At 47.8% G+C, this 19,362-nt stretch overlaps 1 protein-coding gene across 8 annotated transcripts in view; it reads right to left on the bottom strand.

Annotated features, from left to right (window-relative positions):
• SPECC1 (sperm antigen with calponin homology and coiled-coil domains 1) overlaps window positions 1-19,362 on the bottom strand; it is a 267,975-nt gene that overhangs the window by 105,822 nt on the left and 142,791 nt on the right. For all 8 annotated transcript variants that reach the window (XM_073797313.1, XM_073797315.1, XM_073797314.1 and 5 more), the window contains one exon: window positions 8,450-10,026. In XM_073797313.1, coding sequence (XP_073653414.1) covers window positions 8,450-10,026 — 1,577 coding nt within the window. The remainder of the gene's footprint in view (window positions 1-8,449; window positions 10,027-19,362) is intronic.

The following is a 19,362-nucleotide window of genomic DNA, read 5'->3' as shown; positions in this document are numbered from 1 at the left end:
CCTTTAAAGTGAGAAATCACTCACGTGTTCCAAGCACCTCTCCTCTTCAGAAGCCAACTTTTCTCTAGAAATGGGCCGTGCAGAACTGCACCACAAATATGTCAGATGAATTCCCTGGGAGCCCAGGAAAGGTGGCGCTTAAAGCCGTCCCTGCTGCTCTGACAACCAGCAAAGGCAGGTGGCAGCAGAGACCACTCAAGAGGGACTGTCTTGCGGGGCTCAGCCTGAGCCAGACGGACGGGGCTGGGATCTCAGCAAGGCTCACCACCTTCCCTCTGGCCTGTCAGACACTGACACTGAGGACCCGCTATTGTCAGAGGCCTGTTCCCAGGGAAACTGACCCTGAGATCTCTGGGCTGTGCACAAGGAACTCACCCGGGAGCACTGTGGAGACCCACACCTGCAGGGGCGGGGGCAGGGCCGGCGGCAGAGGGGGGCAGCGGTGGAGCGGTCACAGCAGAGGCTCAGCTCCTCCCAGGGCAGCTCTGCCCCAGGACGCCCTCCAGGGCTGCCCCACGCTGAAGCAAGGGCCAAGGGCCAGGCCTTTCTCCACGCCTTCACCCCCAGTGGATTAGCCATGGGGGCACGCACCCCGGAAGGCGGTGGCTCTCCCCACAGAGGGCAGGTTCGGGGAGGGGCTCCAGTGGGGTGCTCGGGAGAGGAGGGCTTCGGTGCTGGGGGCCCTGGGGGCGCCCCCCGTCCCCCCAGATATTACAGAGCATTCCTGGGCTGGCCACGGGGGGCACCACACACACCCCTAGATTCTCTCCCAGGGGAGTGGACAAGCTGTTGGCATGGTTTCACCACCAGGTGATCTGACCACGGCGGGGGAGGGTCATCTACACGGGCAGAGGGTGGTGACGGCAAGTTTAGAATCCTACCCACCCTATCTGCAAGGATGTGTCCCCCCCTGACGCCACTGAGACGCTTTGCGAACCCCAGCAGAGGTAAGTGCAGGGTGTTCTCCTACTCGTGTTCTTCCTGTGTCTCGGATACCGGAGGGGCCAGGGGTCCTCGGGCACGAGAACGGAGGGGCCTCCTGGACTCGGGGGCATCCCCGTCCGGCCTCAGCATCTGCCCGTGGCTGGGTCGGCGGGTGCCGAGAGCAGCCGGGCTTTGCCGGCCTGGACGTCCCTTCTGGCTCCACTACTCCCACGTCCGACAGCCGTCCCTCCTCAAACCCGCTCCGTGTTCCATGACACCCCACCTTACAGTAAGCAGCACAACCACGCCGTCAGTGACACAGCCAGAGATCTGCAATGAACTGAACCCCTCCTCTCTCCTGCACACACCCGCAAACGACCCGCCTGTCCATCAACTGACGAAGGGATAAACAAATCGCTCAGCTCTAAGCAGGAATGAAGTTCCGGCTCACGGTACGATGCGGATGAACCTCGAAAACGTTATGTCAAGGGAAAGAAGCCAGAAGCAAAAGGCCACAGACTTCAACTCCATTTAGATGAAATGTCCAGATCAGACAAATCTACACGGACAGAAAATAGAGCAGCCGTGGTTGCCAGGGGCTGCGGGGGAGGGGATACCGAGGAGGTGACTGCTCCCAGGTACAAGGTGATAAATATGCTCTAAAAGCGATGGTGGCGACGGCTGCACAACTCTGAGAATACGCTAAACCCCACAGACTTGTACACTTTATATGAATTGTATCTCCATAAAGCTGGCATTAAAAACAAAATTCTTCAGAGGCTCCCACTGGCTTGAGGGTACAGTTCAAAGCTCTCGACTGGGTCTCCTCCAGGCCCACCGCAGGTGGCCACCGTGCACTCAGCGACTGCAAACCACTTCCTTGATCGGTGGCCGAGAACTTGCTGTTCTCTTCCTGCGGCATTCCCGCTGTCCCCGCCCCACCGACACACCTGGGTAACCCTGACTCCCCTCAAGATTCAGGTTATAAATCAAACAGGAGGACGTGTCTTGATGACTCAGCTTTTCGCTGAGAACTTCTCTACTGTGTTTACACGTAAGAAAATGTTTCCTGGTTCATCGAGACCCAACCGGTTGCTTTCTTCAAACCAAAGGGCTTTGGCCCCCGTAAGACTACTCTGTATTTGAGCCCTTAAGGTCTGCTTTCGATGGTTCTCTCTCTCTCCTCTTTACTGTCACGTAACCAGGAAGCAGCGTAAGTCAGGGATGAAGAATAAGAGCTCGGGGGTCAGACCCGACTTTGAATCCTGGCCTTCATCAGTTAATTAATTAAGCCTCGTAACTTCATCATTCTCTGCCTCAGTTTCCTCAACGGAAAAAAAAAATAGATAATGACAGTACCTACAGCCTAAAACTACGACGATTAAGTGAGATTAAATGACCTAAAGGCCCTAAGAGTGCCTACTAAAACGGAAGCTGTTATTAAAATACGACAAACTTTTATTTTTTAACATACTGATATAAAATTCTAGCAGCCTCGCTCTCCTAATTCTGTTGCGAGTTTCTCTGACATTCATTCCTTCATTCATTTACTCACTCACTCAACAAGCATTTACCGGGGGCTTAATACATGGAAGAAGTGACATGTCACGACTGTACATAGTATGACGGCTTGAGTAACTGTACCATGAGCGTGTGTTATTTTGTTGTGTTTGTTTTACATCGAACTTGGTTATTCCAAAACTCCTTCTGCTGACTCTTGGCCCTGTTCTGAGCAGACACCGCTGATGGGGAGCCGGGTCTCATTCACTCTGGCCTACGTTTGCACTATTTTTTTACAGTGCTACTCTGCACGGGACAGGGAATAGACAGGCTAACTCAGTCTGCACTTTTGTTCTGGAAAAAGAAAAATGGCGACGGAAAACTCAAGGAAGAGGGTAAAAAATCTGTATTTCACCGGGGAACCCTCGAGGAGACCTTCCGAAGCCAGGGCTGTGATGCTCCCCGAGGTGTTTCCCAAGATCTCACCGGGGAGGTGAGCGCTGGGGTGGCCAGAGGCTTCAGAGACCAGCTCTGTGGTCAAGTTAAAGAAGAGAATGGCGCTCAGGCCCAACTCAGCACCACCGAGGTGCCCGGGGCGGGCAAGAGGCCCCATCTCATTCGGGACATGATCATCTCGGTCCACAAGCCCACAGCCCCCCAGAGCTGAGGGTCTCCCTAAAGAAGGGACGCTGCAGTTGAGACCTAAAGCTTAAGGCAGGACCTGCAGGAGGAGGAAGGGGGCAGCCACACCTGAGGGCGAGAACTGCGCCTGGCAGGGATGGGGGTGGGGGGAGGGCAGTGAAGGGGCCGAGGCTGGAGGGGGAAGCAGACAAGCAGACGGGTGGGGAAGTGACCACGCGGAGTCCTGCTGGCTGTGGCAACGGCTCACCTACCCAGGGGCCACTCTCCCTTCTTTTCTTACTTAGAACGCCCATTTATTCAGGAATCAGGCTGTGATCCTGTGATTTCAGGGAAGGTGACCAAGGGAGGGTGTGTGACCCAGTTCTGACCAGGTATAAAGGGAGGGCTGCTGAGGGGCTCCCAGGGAAAGTTCTTCCCACGGGACTGAGAGCCTCCTGCCTGCAGGGACCGTGGAGACCAGACGCTGAAGAGGTCGCGCTCACCTGCACCCCAGGCAGAAGGGCTGAGAGGGTCACGGAGCCGCCTGCCTGGAGCCGTGACGTTACCCCGCCTGGACCCCAGGCTCTGGGTTACGGAGTGCAGTGCGCATCTGCCGGCTCTGGCACCAACACCAGGGGTCTGTTTCTCACAGTCCAAAGCGTCACCTGTGTATCCTCACGGATCACCTGCTATTTAAGGCAGGGTCCAGGTCCCTCCAGTCCTGGCAGGGTCCTATTCTCAGTCACGGAGACAGGATCATCCAGTTGGCCACGCCGTCCTCTCGAATTCTGCTTTTGCCGTTTGTGGCCAGTAGCTACCCTAATTATTCTGCCTTGGTGACCAATGCTGGTCGCACGATCATCATGTCACCTCTAGTTTTCCCCGACCATTCACAGCAAGTGTTTCTTTACGATCCCCTTACTCCTCGGGACAAAACACCTGAGTTTTTGCAGAAAGAACTGAATTTCAAAGGATACCACCTATAAGCTTTCAACCTCAGGAGGGGAAAAACATCAGTGTTTTCTCTGGAAACGTCTAGGTTCCAAGCCTTATAAATTCTCTAGCTTGACATCAAGATCCCAAATGAATGAAAACTTGAAAGTCAAAAAAATGTAAACCTGGGTTGCATTATAGTCTGGAAACAATGATGTGGTCCAACTCCACGCCCCTGGCTGGCTGGGGCAGGCACGTGTGCGATCGCAGGAGGCCGAGACCTCAGGATTCTGTGGAAATCAGCCCCTCCCTCAAAGCTGTGCAGAGGTAGGTTACATACTCACACAGAAAGCTGGCAGCAAAGTTGTATAATGGGTGTCACAGAAGCTCAAAGAATGAAGACATTAGCTGAAGACAAAGAAATGAGAGGGAGAGAAAGCCTACAAAACATTCACACCATTAACAAACACACCCGCCAACTGTCCACTCCCTGTATGAGGAACTGACACACACGCACCCCACCCCCTCGCCCCGTACCAGAAAAAAGTACTTTTTAAGGCCTTTCCGAGGCTCTTCTAACAGTATCTGAGTCACTTAAGTAACTTATCTAAACTGGAGACTTCTCCAGATTTACTAAATCTAAAAGGTCACAGGATGGTTTGGCATTGCCTTTCCTCTCTGTAAATAGGTTATTTTGTTCTTTTCTCGTAATATTCACCTTCTGCCAAGAATTAGGTGGACGGATGCAGGGCTCAAGGGCAAGAGCTGTTCAGCACCACGCAGTCTGCTTGGTGACAAAGAGGACAGCCACCCTGGCATCTGCTTAAGGAGGTTACGTTTGAAAGTTCTATGCAAAGTGTCCAGTGAAGCAGTTGAGAACTGGAGACTCAGAATTTACCCAGGAATGCAAAAGTGGCTTAACATCAGACTGCCTTAGAAAGTCTGTTACCCTAATCTACCTCATTCACACATTAAAGGAGAAAACTCATTATGATTATATGAAAACTATAAGATTTTAGTAGATGTACAAGATCTACTGCATAGATCTTACAGATGTCCAAGGTCTACAGCAAATATAGAAAAATTCAATCCCCATCCTTTTTTTAAAAACAAGCAATGAAGTTAAAACACTAATTCTTCGCAAAATACTTGCATCACTCAATAAAAGGTATATAGCCAATGCCTACCATGGACATCCTTCATGATGAAATGCTGAAAGCACTCCCTTTAAATCAGGAACAAGGCCAGGATCCCTCTACCATCACGCTTCTACTGTACACTTGGAAGGGGCCCATGGTCACCAAATTAACCATCAGCTGAGTCAGGAGGACCCAAGCGTTCTAGCTGGTCCAGCATTTATATCCTCATTAGAGTTTTGTGCTAAAAGTGCTCTGGTTTCCTTTGGGCAAGAATCCCTACGTCTTACCATCCAAATTCACGGTTGCTGGTGGGTCAGTTGATATGCTTCGGTGGGGCTACAATAAGCTATTAGGCTAGGAGATCTGGGTTTTACTTTCCTACGTAACAGAAAAGGGCATAAAGATTAGAAGTTACAACTTCTCTGTGTACAAGCACAAAATCACAGACCTAAGATCTCAATCTGTGACATCATGCCTCACACCTTTTACCTCCAACTCATGTCAAAATACTAGCTAGGACCTTTTTCATCCTACTGTCAAGTATGTGATCATTCTAATCAGCAAGCAATTAATAAAGATATGGAATATACAAATAATATAATAAACAGCTTGATTTAAAGCATATATATTAAAAAATGCTTTTTCTTTCTCTCCAAAATAGATTCTATTTATCCTAGAAAATTCTAGACTTTACTGTCTTCATTTAGCCAAAGCTATAATAAGGGGCAAATTCATAGCTTTAAATACTTATACTATCAACCAAGAAAGGATAAACTTAAATGAACAAAGAATTCTACTCAAGAAACTAAGAAGAAACCAAAGAAATATACAAAAGGCAGGATGAAAGAACTGATAAAGATAAAAGTAGAAACAAATTAATCAGAAACAGATTAATAGGAGAATTGATAAACTAATCCAACTGGGTCTTTGTGTTCACAGAATGTGGAGTGACATACTCTGTTCCCCTGAATTGGAAGATTAAATATTGTAATTATGCCAGTTCAAGTTTGTATGCATGTCAAAATGTGCTTAACCTAGGAAAATGTCTGAAAAGACAAAGAGTAAAAATGTTAGCGGCACTTTTTTCCTCCAAGTAGTGAGATTAAAGGTAATATTTATTTTCTTCTTAACACTTTTCTGTATTTTCTAAACCTTCTGTGATGAATATACAACTTTTTGATCAGAAAAATTAGCTATTGTCTTAAGATGCCAAATTATTTCTCGCTGATGCACATATTTAATGTAATGCCAATGGAAATAACAAAGAGACAGATGAAGGACTGAGGGAGGACTTCAAGAAAGTTGCCTGGGAGATCAAACATTTTGCAACAGAGTAACAGAGGGGGGATTATTCCAGACACGAAATCTCAATGTAAAGCTACAAATTACCAACCGACAGTTCACATGGGTACCTGGCTAGTACCTGCCAAGGGTACCGCTTCCACACTTTCAATAAAATGCTGTGAATTCAGAACACAATGATAAAAACTTCTAACACTGCCCACCACTCAGATCGGCCCAATGCCAGAATCAGGCTCAACTGTCAATCAGTGACAATTCTTAAGGCAGATAAAGCAGGAAAGAGAAATCCCCCTGGGGGTTCAGGGCAAATTTGTTTCTTAAAAGAGTGACAGCCTCTGAAATAAGGTGGGAAGATGTTTTCAAGCTCTCTCACCAAGGGACCCCTAAATCACAGACCCAGAGCTTAGAGGAAACAGGAAATTGGAAGCCACCTGTCTACACTTTTCCAGCACTGCTCTGTGGGTGGGCAGAATATCACACAATCGGGCTTCCCTGGTGGCACAGTGGTTGAGAATCCGTCTGCCAATGCAGGGGACACGGGTTCGAGCCCTGGTCCGGGAAGATCCCACATGCCGCAGAGCAACCGCGCCCGTGTGCCACAACTACTGAGCCTGCACTCTAGAGCCTGCGAGCCACAACTACTGAGCCTGCATGCCACAACTGCTGAAGCCCATGTGCCTAGAGCCTGTGCTCCACAACAGGAGAGGCCACCGCAATGAGAGGCCCGTGCACTGCAAGAAAGAGTAGCCCCCGCTCACCGCAACTAGAGAAAGCCCATGCGCAGCAACGAAGACACAATGTAGCCAAAAATGAATAAATAAATAAATTTATAAAAAAGAATATCACACAATCACCAGCAATCTTCACCACAGAACAAAGGTCCAGACTGATTAAAGGATTATTTTTAAAAATGAAGGTGGTGATCATTTATTCGATCCTGGGTTGGGGAAGATCTTTCTAAGTAAAAAGGGGAAGGGTCAAAGAAGAAATGAAAACCAGATCTGAATGACCCAACAACTTGATACCAAGTGTTGGCTACGGGTCAGGGAATCCCTCTGCTGGTGGGAGCACCTGTGTCACACTCCTGGCGGCCAATCTGGACAAATGCATTCAAAGTCCTTAAAACAGTCATACTCTGACACAGGAAGTCAATGAGTAGGAATTTTTCCTAAGTCAGAGAGATAAAAAATGATTTACACTATTGAAAGACTGGAAAAGAACAAAAATGTTGAACAACAGGTGACTAGCAAAGTACTTAGGAAATATTTATAGAACAGAGTACTATCTGGCCTTCAACATCATGTTTCAAAGAATAGTTAATGATAATAGTTAATAGTTATTAACTATTAAATAGTTAATAGTTAATGAAGAGTTAATGATTAACTAATAGTTAATAGTTAATAACACGCTCAGGAAACATCAGATTTTTTAAAACTTAATATACACAGGATGACTCTAAAAAAAATTTGTTTTAACTTGTGGGACACACACAGACACACACACACACACACACACACACACACACATCTGGAAGAAAACACCAAAATAGTGGTTATAGCATTACTTGGTGGGGAAACTTGGGGTGGTTTTAATGTTCTGTTCCTAGGTGCCCAAAGCATGGTATCCGAGAGACCTGGATGCCTCTCACTCATTCCTTCAAGACTCAGCTTACTGCCACCTCTTCCAGCAAGTCCTCCGGCACTACTACCTCCTTTATCCACGTTTTTCTAGGTGTTCCTCTGGGCACTGGACTCCGGGCTGTCCTCTGCGATGCTCTTTAATCCCACATCATCTTTATCCCTGCATCAGACTCACTATATCCCCACTACACATTCAACTGCTGCAGCCAGAAACTGGGGTGTCTCGTTTCTGCATCCCCAGTCTGTCTGGACTCTGACAGATCTTCAGGCTAGAATGCTGGATTATGAATGAAATCGAGGGCCTGATTCTCTGTGCCGTGTGCCTCTAAAGGCCGAGGAGGGCTGCGCTTTCAAGGATGAGCAAACACTGGCAGAGAGAACGCCCCTTACCTTGGACAGCAGGCTTGAGACACGCTTAACCTCACCACGTGCCTTCAGCAGTTCCTGTCTGAGCTCCGCGCAGGACTGTTCCAGCTGGTCCTTCTCGGCTCGGGCCACCGTCAACATTTCCTGAACCTCACAGCCCTCGGCCGTGTGCCCCGGGGGGCTGGTCTCTACGGCTTTCGGCTTCTCATTCTCCAGGTGCGCCTTCAGAGACCCGTTCTCCACCTTGAGCCCTTCCAAGGGAACCCGACACTCCTCCAGGGTCTCGGCCATGGTCCCGCTGTCGTGCCGTTCCGGCTCCATGAAGGTGGTCCGTTCCCCGTTCTCCTCCTCCAGGAGCCGGACCGTCTCCAGAGCCCCCCGGTCCTCCCCGCCCTTCCTCAGACGGCAGGTCAGCTGCTGCTGCATGTTGAGCAGCTTCTCCCGCTCGAAGCGGCCCTGCTCCAGGATCTCCGTGCAATTCTGCTCCAGCTCCAGGATTTTTCCTTCCTGGGCGCTGAGCTCCCCACTCTTGACTCGCTCCTGCAGGAGGGTCATCAGCTTCTCGTTCTCCTGACTCAGCTGCTCCGCCCTCTCCCGATGCTGATGAAAGGACGCTTCCAGGAGCGTCTTCTCGTCCGTCAGCTTCTCGTTTTCAGCCGTCAGTTCCTGCACCATCTGCTGCTGGTCCGACAGCTCCTGCAACGTGGCCTGCAGCTCCTCGGCAGTGCTGTGGTGGTTTTCCTCCATCCTGTGGATCTTCTCCGTCAGGGACGCCAGGGACAGCTCGCTCGCGGTGTGCGGGGAGCTGCCAGCCGCCAAGCACCTGGAGCTCTTGATGAGGCTCCCGGCGGGGGACAGGGGCCCCGGAGGGGCGTCTGCTGGGATGTGCTCAAAGTCGGAGGCGTCCGGGGACAAGGAAGCCTTGGTGACATCGCTGCTCGAAGAGCCCGACGTCCGCAACACACCTTCGTGTGGGCCTTTTTTACACACGTCCATTTCGCCCGACAACTCATTTCCCATCGGGCTCCCGAAGCTGGACTCCTGAGTTACCGACGTCCGGCAGCTGCTGTCCCCCGTGTGACTCGCTCCCCACTCTGAATTTGGGGAATGCTCAAAATAAGTCAGTTTCTCCTTCAAGGCCCGGTTTTCATCCTCAAGCTCAGCGAGCTCTTTCTGGAAGTTCTTGTTCTTCTCCTCGAGGGCTCTGATCAAAGGCTCCGAGTCACCCGGCAAGACTGACGCTTCGTCCACACTTGGGTCCAAAGCGTCAGCCCCTTCGGTGTTCTGAGTCCACTTCTCCATCCATTTCTTGAGTTCACTTCGGAGCCTGTTAATTTCACCATCTTTCTCTTTGGCTTCTGCCAAGAGTTCCCGAACCTGGGACTCGAGCGCGGCCTTCTCTGCGTCTTCGTGCTCCGGCCTGGGTCTCGTGGGAGTGGCCCGCACGTGCTTGGTGGGGGTGGGCGTGCTGGAAGAGGTGGGGCTGGATACCGCTTTCCTGGAGTTGGAGGGACCGCGTGGCAGCGTTCTCTCTCTCGAGACAGCTACCGCGAGTTCTCGAGGGGTGGGAATGCCTGTCCGCTTGGCTGCTGCCACAGCCCCTGAAGAGAGAAGGAGAAACCAGTGAAACCCAGCAAGCGCTTGTATAAACAACTCCAACTACAGGGCACGGTGAGCAGGGCGGCTGTTGCCTCCCTCCATCGCCCTCCCCTAAGTAACTACCCTGCTCTGACTGGGGTTTCTGTACCTGTACTTCAGCGGGGAGCTGACTACAAGCTGAGCTACTCAGCATAACCCCATCCCCAGCCATGGCTGCTGGTTCAAGGCACGGCACAAGCCCCCCAGTCAAGGTCCATGAGACACAAGGAGAGGTTTCCTGGGCGAGTTTCTAAAACATACTGGACACGGGTGAGCAATCATGTTAAGTCTGGCGATGGCTGGCAACCACCATCACAAGAGGAAGGTGAGGATGCAGGGTAGAAAGAAGGAAACCGAGCTCTTAGTGGCCTGTGGAGCTGTGCACCAGTCACCCTGAGGCTGGCCCTACCCCTAGCCTTCCAATTACACAAGCCAACAGTCACCCTTCATAAGTCACCCTGAACTGGGTTTTCTGTAACTTGCAACAGAACACATCTGAACTGAGAGTCCTGGCAACTAAACAAAATACAGGATTGTTGTGAATTCCTAAATAAACACTCAAAAAATTTTTATCATTAACATTTTTTTTTTTTTTTGCGATACGCGGGCCTCTCACTGTTGTGGCCCCTCCCATTGCGGAGCACAGGCTCTGGACGCGCAGGCTCAGCGGCCATGGCTCACGGGCCCAGCCGCTCCACGGCTTGTGGGATCTTCCCGGACCAGAGCACAAACCCGTGTCCCCTGCATCGGCAGGCGGACTCTCAACCACTGCACCACCAGGGAAGCCCTATCATTAACATATTTTGACTGAGCACATATTCGATGAAGAAATCATAAGACCCAAATAATACTAAGGAGACACGGATCTGATTCAATGACCTATTATTTTTAACCTAAGTGTGAATGCTGTGTGCATTTATATTCATATAGAAACAGGAACCAACAGGATAAGGGCCCAGTATGTTCATCTATGGTATGGTTTTCAATGCCAAACGGATTTATATAACATGGAAATGATTCAGGATTTCGAATACTTATAATGGGAAATGTAAGGTACGGAACTATTTGTTATTTTCCCTTATACCACCATCGTTATTTTTTAGTCTTCATCTATACTACATTTTTAATTTTCACTTATACTATTTACTCTAGACGATGTCAAAAAAAATTTTAGGGGTGAAAACCCAGACATCGATCTCCTAAATGCTCTAGAAATAAAACCCCCTTGGAGGTTAAAGTATAAAATGAAAAATCTGGACCTCTTTTACAAACTCAAAAGACATTTGATGAATCACAGCCTATCGCAGTAACTTATACATTTGCACCGTGGGTTGGAGGCCTCTGCTGTGTAGGGAGGGTTGGGAGCAGGGACGCGCCCACAGGCTGGCAGAGGCCTCCGTCTTCTGAGGCAGAAGCAGAAACCACTGTGGTGAAACAGCTCTGAACCCACTGCCAAGACAGCTACTGAGACATGAGCAGCTGCATCTCCCAGCATCCCAGAATCCGAGGGGATGAAGTGGAGGCGGGTGGCGTCCTCTGCTAAGTGTCTGACGGCTGAGTGCTTTGAAAACTTTGACATAGTAAAGGCTAAACTGTCATATTCATACACTGGAAAGTTATGGTTTTTAAGTTAACTTTTCCAAATTAAGCTACCAGAAAGCTAAGAGCACGATAATACACATGTAGTGCATGTAGGTGTCCAGACGCCTCACTTGCCATCACGCTAAACAGTGATGAAGAAAAGATGCATTTAATTATTCTTGTAAAATGAAGATTAAAACCACTAAGCGATAAAACATTTTAGTAACACCAGCCCTCTGGAGTGAAGTAATCTTGGCAAGGACCATAATGAAAACTGGAGGGTAGCTGAAGTTTCAACATAATTACAGTCAGAACAGGCAAAGCTGAGAGTCCAGGACTGACTGTCATAGAGGCGTTTTCCATTCCTAATAACACCACTAAAAGTAAGGCTCCTTTTCAGCTATTTGTTGGTTTGGGAAGAATGACAGAGGACCGTAGACCAACCCAGGCATCATTCTCAGCTACAGCTTCAGTCCTTCCTTTTGCCAACAAATCTTGGTCTGTTCGCCACTTGGTGTTACTTATGCCTTATCTAAACCACTAGGAATTTGCTTACATCAAACCAAAGTACATTATGAAATGCATCCAGTTGTAGATTATGAAGCACACAGTCCAGCTATACTTTTACCACATCTGCTCCTTTTTCCGTTCTTGCCACTTCATCCCCGGAAGATCAGTATAATTTGCCCCCTGATCTTCTGAAAGCCTCTTCCCATCTCTGGACACATCTTTTCAGAAACTGTAATGAGCCGAGGTTAAGTTGAGAGGGTTGCTAAAATTCATCATCAGACCAAACTAAGGTGGGTGTCGCTCCCCCACCTGTGCTCAGACACCCCGGCACTGTCACTGGCAGAGGGGCGGTCCCCCAGCTTATGATGTCATCCACCAGAAGAGTTCCTCTTCTCAGTTCTCCTTCAAGTACTGAGTTCAGAAGGCTCACCACGGAACCATCCATCCTGGGCACGCTCCCTCGCACAGGACAGCGGGGCAGGGCGACAGCAAAGGTGGCGGGAAGCCTGGGTCCATGGACAGGGCCCGGCTCAGCTGGCGCCCTGAATCTTTCGTCTTCTTCCCCTCCTCACACCAGAGCACGGCTTACTCCTAACCGAGGCTGGTGGTCCAACTGCAAGAAGTTAAAGTAAAAGCAGGCTCCACCTAATGTGATCATTTTTTTAAGCCACGTGTGACGTGTCACGTTTCACAATGCCAAATGAAAAACTGTATTGTACTGTGGTTGATCACAGGTGCACCCAACTACGTATCACAGAGACACACACGGGAAAGGAAGAGAGAACACAACGGGAGAGTGTTAAGCTGGTCGGACTGTGAGTAATTTTCCTGTTTCTTTTTATAGTTACATTTATGCAATAAAGAAAAAAAGAGGAGGGAAAAATCCTATCATGCCAACACACAGAGAGAGAAGGGGGTGGGAAAAATTAATCTTTCCACAGAACAAAAAGCACGTTGTAAGTAACAATAGCGCGATCATTTCAATCATGGGCCAGGTTTTCAGAAGTGATTCTCAGGAGCTGAAGATAAAATATTTTCAGTCCCTTTCTGACTTCCTCATCTTACCTAAAGAACGTGCTACTGGGGCTGTTCTAACGTGCACGGGTGAGGGAAACGGTGGCATTCTGAAGTAAGTGATTAACCTCTGGTTTAGGCACCAAGGATTCGAGGACCTGCTCTACAGGAGATACACGTGCTTCACATCGTCACACGCCTGTTGCCCTGCCTCCTAAACACAAGGGGACTCACTCGTTCTGTGTCTAAAAATCTAAACTACTAGGTTAGTCTTTACTGTTAAGTTTTGTTTTTTTTTTTAAAGCACTGACTAATTTAATCCTCACATCCACGGTGGCATTGGTACTTTTTTGTTTTTTTAATTAATTTATTTATTTTTGGCTGTGTTGGGTCTTTGTTTCTGTGCGTGGGCTTTCTCTAATTGTGGCAAGCGGGGGCCACTCTTCATCGTGGTGCGCGGGCCTCTCACTATCGCGGCCTCTCTTGTTGCGGAGCACAGGCTCCAGACGCGCAGGCTCAGTAGTTGTGGCTCACAGGCCTAGTTGCTCCGCGGCATGTGGGATCTTCCCGGACCAGGGCTCAAACCCGTGTTCCCTGCATTGGCAGGCGGATTCTCAACCACTGCCCCACCAGGGAAGCCCCTACTGTTAAGTCTTCATAACCTTTTTCTCGGAAAGTTCCAATAATTTCTTCCGTCAAATCTAATTTCCCCGGCTCCTTGTCCCTCTCCGCTCTTGGCCGGCGGCTCACTTTTGAGAATCTTCACTCTTTTTATTCACGTTTGACACTGGCACCAAATGTTTTTCAGGTTCTCCCGTTCAAGGAACCTTGAAAACATATTTAAAACTTCCCTCCCCCTTTCTTTTTGTAAGCAACCAGTCGGTCACTCAAACGTATTAACTGGTTTTGGAAAAGTCTCCATATTTCTCCTTTCCCTTCAGTATTGAATCTAGGCCAGGTCCTTGGGATGTTCCGTTGAAATTTCTGAAACGTTCTCACAGGGCTTCCTGATTCCAGCCTCTCCCACCTCTGAGATGTTCTGGATCAGTAACCCTTAAAAAACTCTCATTTTTCTGTTTCAGAATCTGTAGGTATTTCCTCTCGTCTGCTGCATCAACGTCAAACCTCTTCCCGTGGCTTCAAGGTCACTCCAAGGTCATGCATAATCTCTAAGCACACAGCCAACCATACTCACTATTTGGGTGTTTCTGCTCTCCACCACCCCCACTGAGCCCTAGCCAGTGTCCCCAATACACATGTGACTTGTGGTATCATTCTCTTTCCACTGGATACTTCAGACTGGCATTTAAACACACTGAATTCTCTTTAATTTAAAAGATACATGCACCCCTATGTTCACAGCAGCACTATTTACAACAGCCAAGACATGGAAACAACCTAAGTGTCCAGTGACGAATGAATGGATAAAGAAAATGTGAGATACACACACACACACACACACACACACACACACACACACACACACTGGAATACTACTCAGTCATAAAAAAGAATGAAATAATGCTATTTGAAACAACACAGATAGACCTAGAGATTATCATACTAAGTGAAGTAAGCCAGACAGAGAAAGAGAAATATCATACGATATCCCTTATATGTGGAATCTTTTAAAAATGATACAAATGAACTTCTTTACAAAACAGAAACAGACTCATAGACGTAGAAAACAAACTTATGGTTAGCAGGGGGAAAAGGGGAGAGAGGGATAAATTAGGAGTTTGGGATTAACAGATACACACCACTGTATATAAAACAGATAAACAGGGACTTCCCTGGTGGCGCAGTGGTTAAGAATCCGCCTGCCAATGTAGGGAACACGGGTTCGAGCCCTGGTCCAGGAAGATCCCACATGCCGCGGAGCTACTAAGCCTGTGCGCCACAACTACTCAGCCAGCGCTCTAGAGCCCGTGTGCCACAGCTGCTGAGCCCGTGTGCCACAACTACTGAAGCCCACGCGCCTAGAGCCCGTGCTCTGCAACAAGAGAAGCCACCGCAATGAGAAGCCCGTGCACTGCAATGAAGAGTAGCCCCCGCTCACTGCAACTAGAGAAAGCCCACAGGCAGCAACGAAGACCCAATGCAGCCAAAAATAAATAAATAAATGTATTAAAAAAGAAAAAAAGGGCTTCCCTGGTGGCGCAGTGGTTGAAGGTCCGCCTGCCGATGCAGGGGACACGGGTTTGTGCCCCGGTCCGGGAAGACCTCACATGCCGCAGAGCGGCTGGGCCCGTGAGCTATGGCCGCTGAGCCTGCGCGTCCGGAGCCTGTGCTCCGCAATGGGAGAGGCCACAACAGTGAGAGGCCCACGTACCGCAAAAAAAAAAAAAAAAGGAAAAAAAAAACAGGTAAATAACAAGGACCTACTGTACAGCACAGGGAACTATACTCAATATCCTGTAATAACCTATAATGGAAAAGAATCTGAAAAAGAACAGATAATTATATATGTATAACCAAATCACTTTGTTGTATGCCTGAAACTAACACACCACTGTAAATCAACTATACAATAAAATTAAAAATTTTTTAAAAGAATAAAAAAAAATATATCCAAATCCACATCTTCTTCCAGCTCATCTCTGATCTGCCCCTCCCCCTCCCAGCAGAATCCTGCCCCAAGCTGTGTTTACTGGTGGTCTTCATGTCTCCCCCTATATCCCCTCCTCTGCCCACTCCCATTACTCAACCAAATGCCAGTTCATCAGTGACCTCCACTGCAATGGGCGTTTCCAATCCGCTCAGCAGGGCGGGAACAATACCTCCCTTTTTGACACATGCCTCCGATGTCACACGCTGACCTACTCTCTCTGACCTCAGCAGCCACCCCCTGTCTGGTTCCTCCCCCACCCCACTCTCTGCATGCCAGAATTCCTCAGATCTCAGTCCTGGGCCTTTTCCCTTCTCTTATTACAAATATTTTCTTGGTGCTTCTACTCAGTGCCATGATTTTAAATATCACCTACATACTGATGACTTCTACATCCCTTCTCTCATAGGGTCCTCTCCTCTGAGCAACATCTGAATATCAAACAACTTCATAAGCATAATTGAATTACCACAAAAATACCTCAAGCTAGATAAAAGGGAGAAAGGAAGGCTAGGAAAGTGTGAACAGAATGGGCAAAGGCCCTGGAGTGCAGGGAGGGTGAGGTAGAAGGCTAACTGGCAGAAGGCACTCAGGGAAAGTCTTGCCATTGAGATTCAAGGTGACACACATCCACTAAAACAAGGCCAGGACGCTATGGAAAAGGAACAGAGATAAAACAAGAAGAAGCTCTCAGAATATTTAAATATGTTTTTCAAATTAAAAGATTCAATGGAAGGAATGGAATGCAAAATCAAGAAACTCTCGCAATGTGTACAAGAGAATCGATACAAGATGAAAACAGAAAAGAGAAACACAGAGGGCCAATCCAGGCAATCAAATAATCAATTAATAGGAGTTCCAGAACTATAGATCAGTGGGAACGGAGTGGAGGAAATAATCAAAGAACGGACACACAATCCCCCAAAGTTGAAGAATGTTGAGTCTCCAGAATTCGTGTCAGGCAAAAAGATCTATATGGAGATAGATAAATATTTTTTAAAGTTTCAAAATACCAAGAATGCCTGAAAGTTTAGGGAAGGGGTGTGAACTGAGAATGAGACTGGCCATCACCATGTACAGGCAATACTGAATGCTAGAAGGCAACAAAGTAAACGCCTTCAGAGTTCTGTGGGAAAATGATTTTCAACCTAGAATTCTATACCCAATCTAACTATAAATCAATCAGAGAGGTGGAAAACACGTTTCAAAACACGCAAAGTCTCAGAAAATTAAATTGTGAACACCCTTTCTGAGGAAGTCATTTGAGGACGTGCTCCAGGAAAACAAGGAAACAAACCACAGAGAGGAGGAGGAGTAATCCAGGAAGCATGGCCCTATCAGAGGAAAGTGTTCAAGGGAAGTCCAAGATGGTAACCATGGAGCAAGTCTGGAGAACAAGCCCAAGCTGGGTGAGAGGACAAAGTGCCTAAGAAGGGAATTTCTTTAACAGAACACCTCATCAGATGATGAGTACGGGGGGTGAGGGGGGTGGTGGGGGGGGATGAGGGTATAATAAACATGGTGAAGAAAACAGAAACCTCATAAAAACAAGAAGCCACATAAGAAAGGTAACAAAATCATAGCACAGGACTTCACTCTGCAAGGAAGACTATCTATGTAGTCATAAAAACATTAATACTACTTAAATTGACACCAAGTAGGAAAGACCCAAAGTAGGAAAGACTATTTTATAGAACATTTGAATAGTATCATCCTTGTTAGCAAAAAAAGTTAAAGTACAGATGAAAGAAATTGGGAGGTAGAAGACAAGGTGGAGAGAGCTGGCAGAGAGGGGTAGAGACAATAATATCCATCCTCATCTTACAAATGGAGAGGCCAAGATACTAAATACAGTTGACAAAAGAAGAAAAAAAGATGAAATACATTATTAAAATAAAAGAGGTAACCACGAAAGGAGCTAAAAATAGTGATATTATGACACTGGGAGGAGGTGAAATGTTATGAGTTAAATCCTCATCTATCACAGCAGGAATCCACAAAACGTCTAAACTTGAAAAATTAAAATATAGCAATGTCGGGGCTTCCCTGGGGGCGCAGTGGTTGAGAGTCCGTCCGCCTGCCGATGCGGGGGACACGGGTTCGTGCCCCGGTCCAGGAGGATCCCACATGCCGTGGAGCGGCTGGGCCCGTGAGCCATGGCCGCTGAGCCTGCGCGTCCGGAGCCTGTGCTCCGCAACGGGAGAGGCCACAACAGTGAGAGGCCTGCGTACCGCCAAAAAAAAAAAAAAAAAAGCAATGTCAAGAGAATGATTAGACAAGCCACAGACGGGGTGAAAAAATTTGCCAAAGACGTATCTGATCAAGAACTGTTATCCAAAATACACAGAGAACTCAACAATAGGAAAATGAACAATCTAATTAGTGGGCAAAATATGTGAACAGACACCAAGCAAGATATACAGATGGCAAGTAAGCATATGAAAAGATGCTCAGTGTCGTATGTCATTAGGGAATTGCAAATTAAAACAACAGTGAGATACCACTGCACACCTATTAGAATGGCTAAAACCCCAAACACTGACACCAAATGCTGGTGAAGATTTGGACCAACAGGCACGCATACCTTGCTGGTGGGCACGCAAAGTGGTACAGCCACTCGGGAAGACAGAGTGGTGGTTTCTTACAAAACCAAATATACTCTTGCTGTGCAATCCAGCAACTGCACTCCTTGGTATTTACCCAAATGAGCTGAACATTTATGTCCGCACAAAAACCTGCACATGGGTATCGATAGCAGCTTTCATCACAGTTGCCAAAACTTGGAAGCAACCAAGATGTCCTTCGGTGGGGGAATGGATAAACTGTGGTACATCAGCCAATGGAATATTAATCAGTGCTAAAAAGAAATGAGCTATCAAGCCATGAAAAGACACAGAAGAACCTTCAATGCATATGACTAAGCGAAAGAGGCCAACTTGAAAAAGGCTACATTCTGGACGATTCCAACAACGTGACATTCTGGAAAAGGCAAAACTATGGAGACAGGAAAAGAGATCAGTGATTGCCAGGCTTTTAAGGGGGGCGGGGATGAACAGACAAAGTGTGAAGTATTTTATGGGCGGTGAAGCTCTTCCGTAAAATACTTAGATGATGGATATATGTCGTTATACATTTGTCTAAACCCATATAATGTACAAACACCAAGAATGAGCCCTGGTGCAAACTACGACTCTGGGTGATGATGACATGTAGGCCCATCGACTGTTAACAGGCCCACCGCTCTGGTGCGGGACGCTGCTGGTGGGCGAGGCCGTGTGTGGGTGGGAGCAGGGGGCATATGGGAAATCTCTGTACTTTCTGCTCAGTTTTGCTGTGAACCTAAAACTGCTCTAAAAGTCTACTAAAAAAAAACTAAGCAGCATAAGATGATGAAATGGTTACCTTTCAGAAGCGGGACACAAAAGAAGAAGGTGACAGGCAGCAGTGGCCTGGATTTTCATAATAAGCGTCTTGCCCTATTTCATTTTTTTAACCTGTGCATCTGTCACTCTGTTAATAAGACTTAAGGAAAAGAAATGTGAGCGTCTGTGGATGCAGTGTGGAAGCAGGTAATCAGCAGTTGCTT

Source organism: Tursiops truncatus, chromosome 20 (assembly GCF_011762595.2).
Source record: "Tursiops truncatus isolate mTurTru1 chromosome 20, mTurTru1.mat.Y, whole genome shotgun sequence".
NCBI classification, from domain to species: Eukaryota; Metazoa; Chordata; class Mammalia; order Artiodactyla; family Delphinidae; genus Tursiops; species Tursiops truncatus.
The sequence above is the reverse complement of the archived record's forward strand: the minus strand, read 5'-3'. Positions and strand labels throughout refer to the sequence as shown.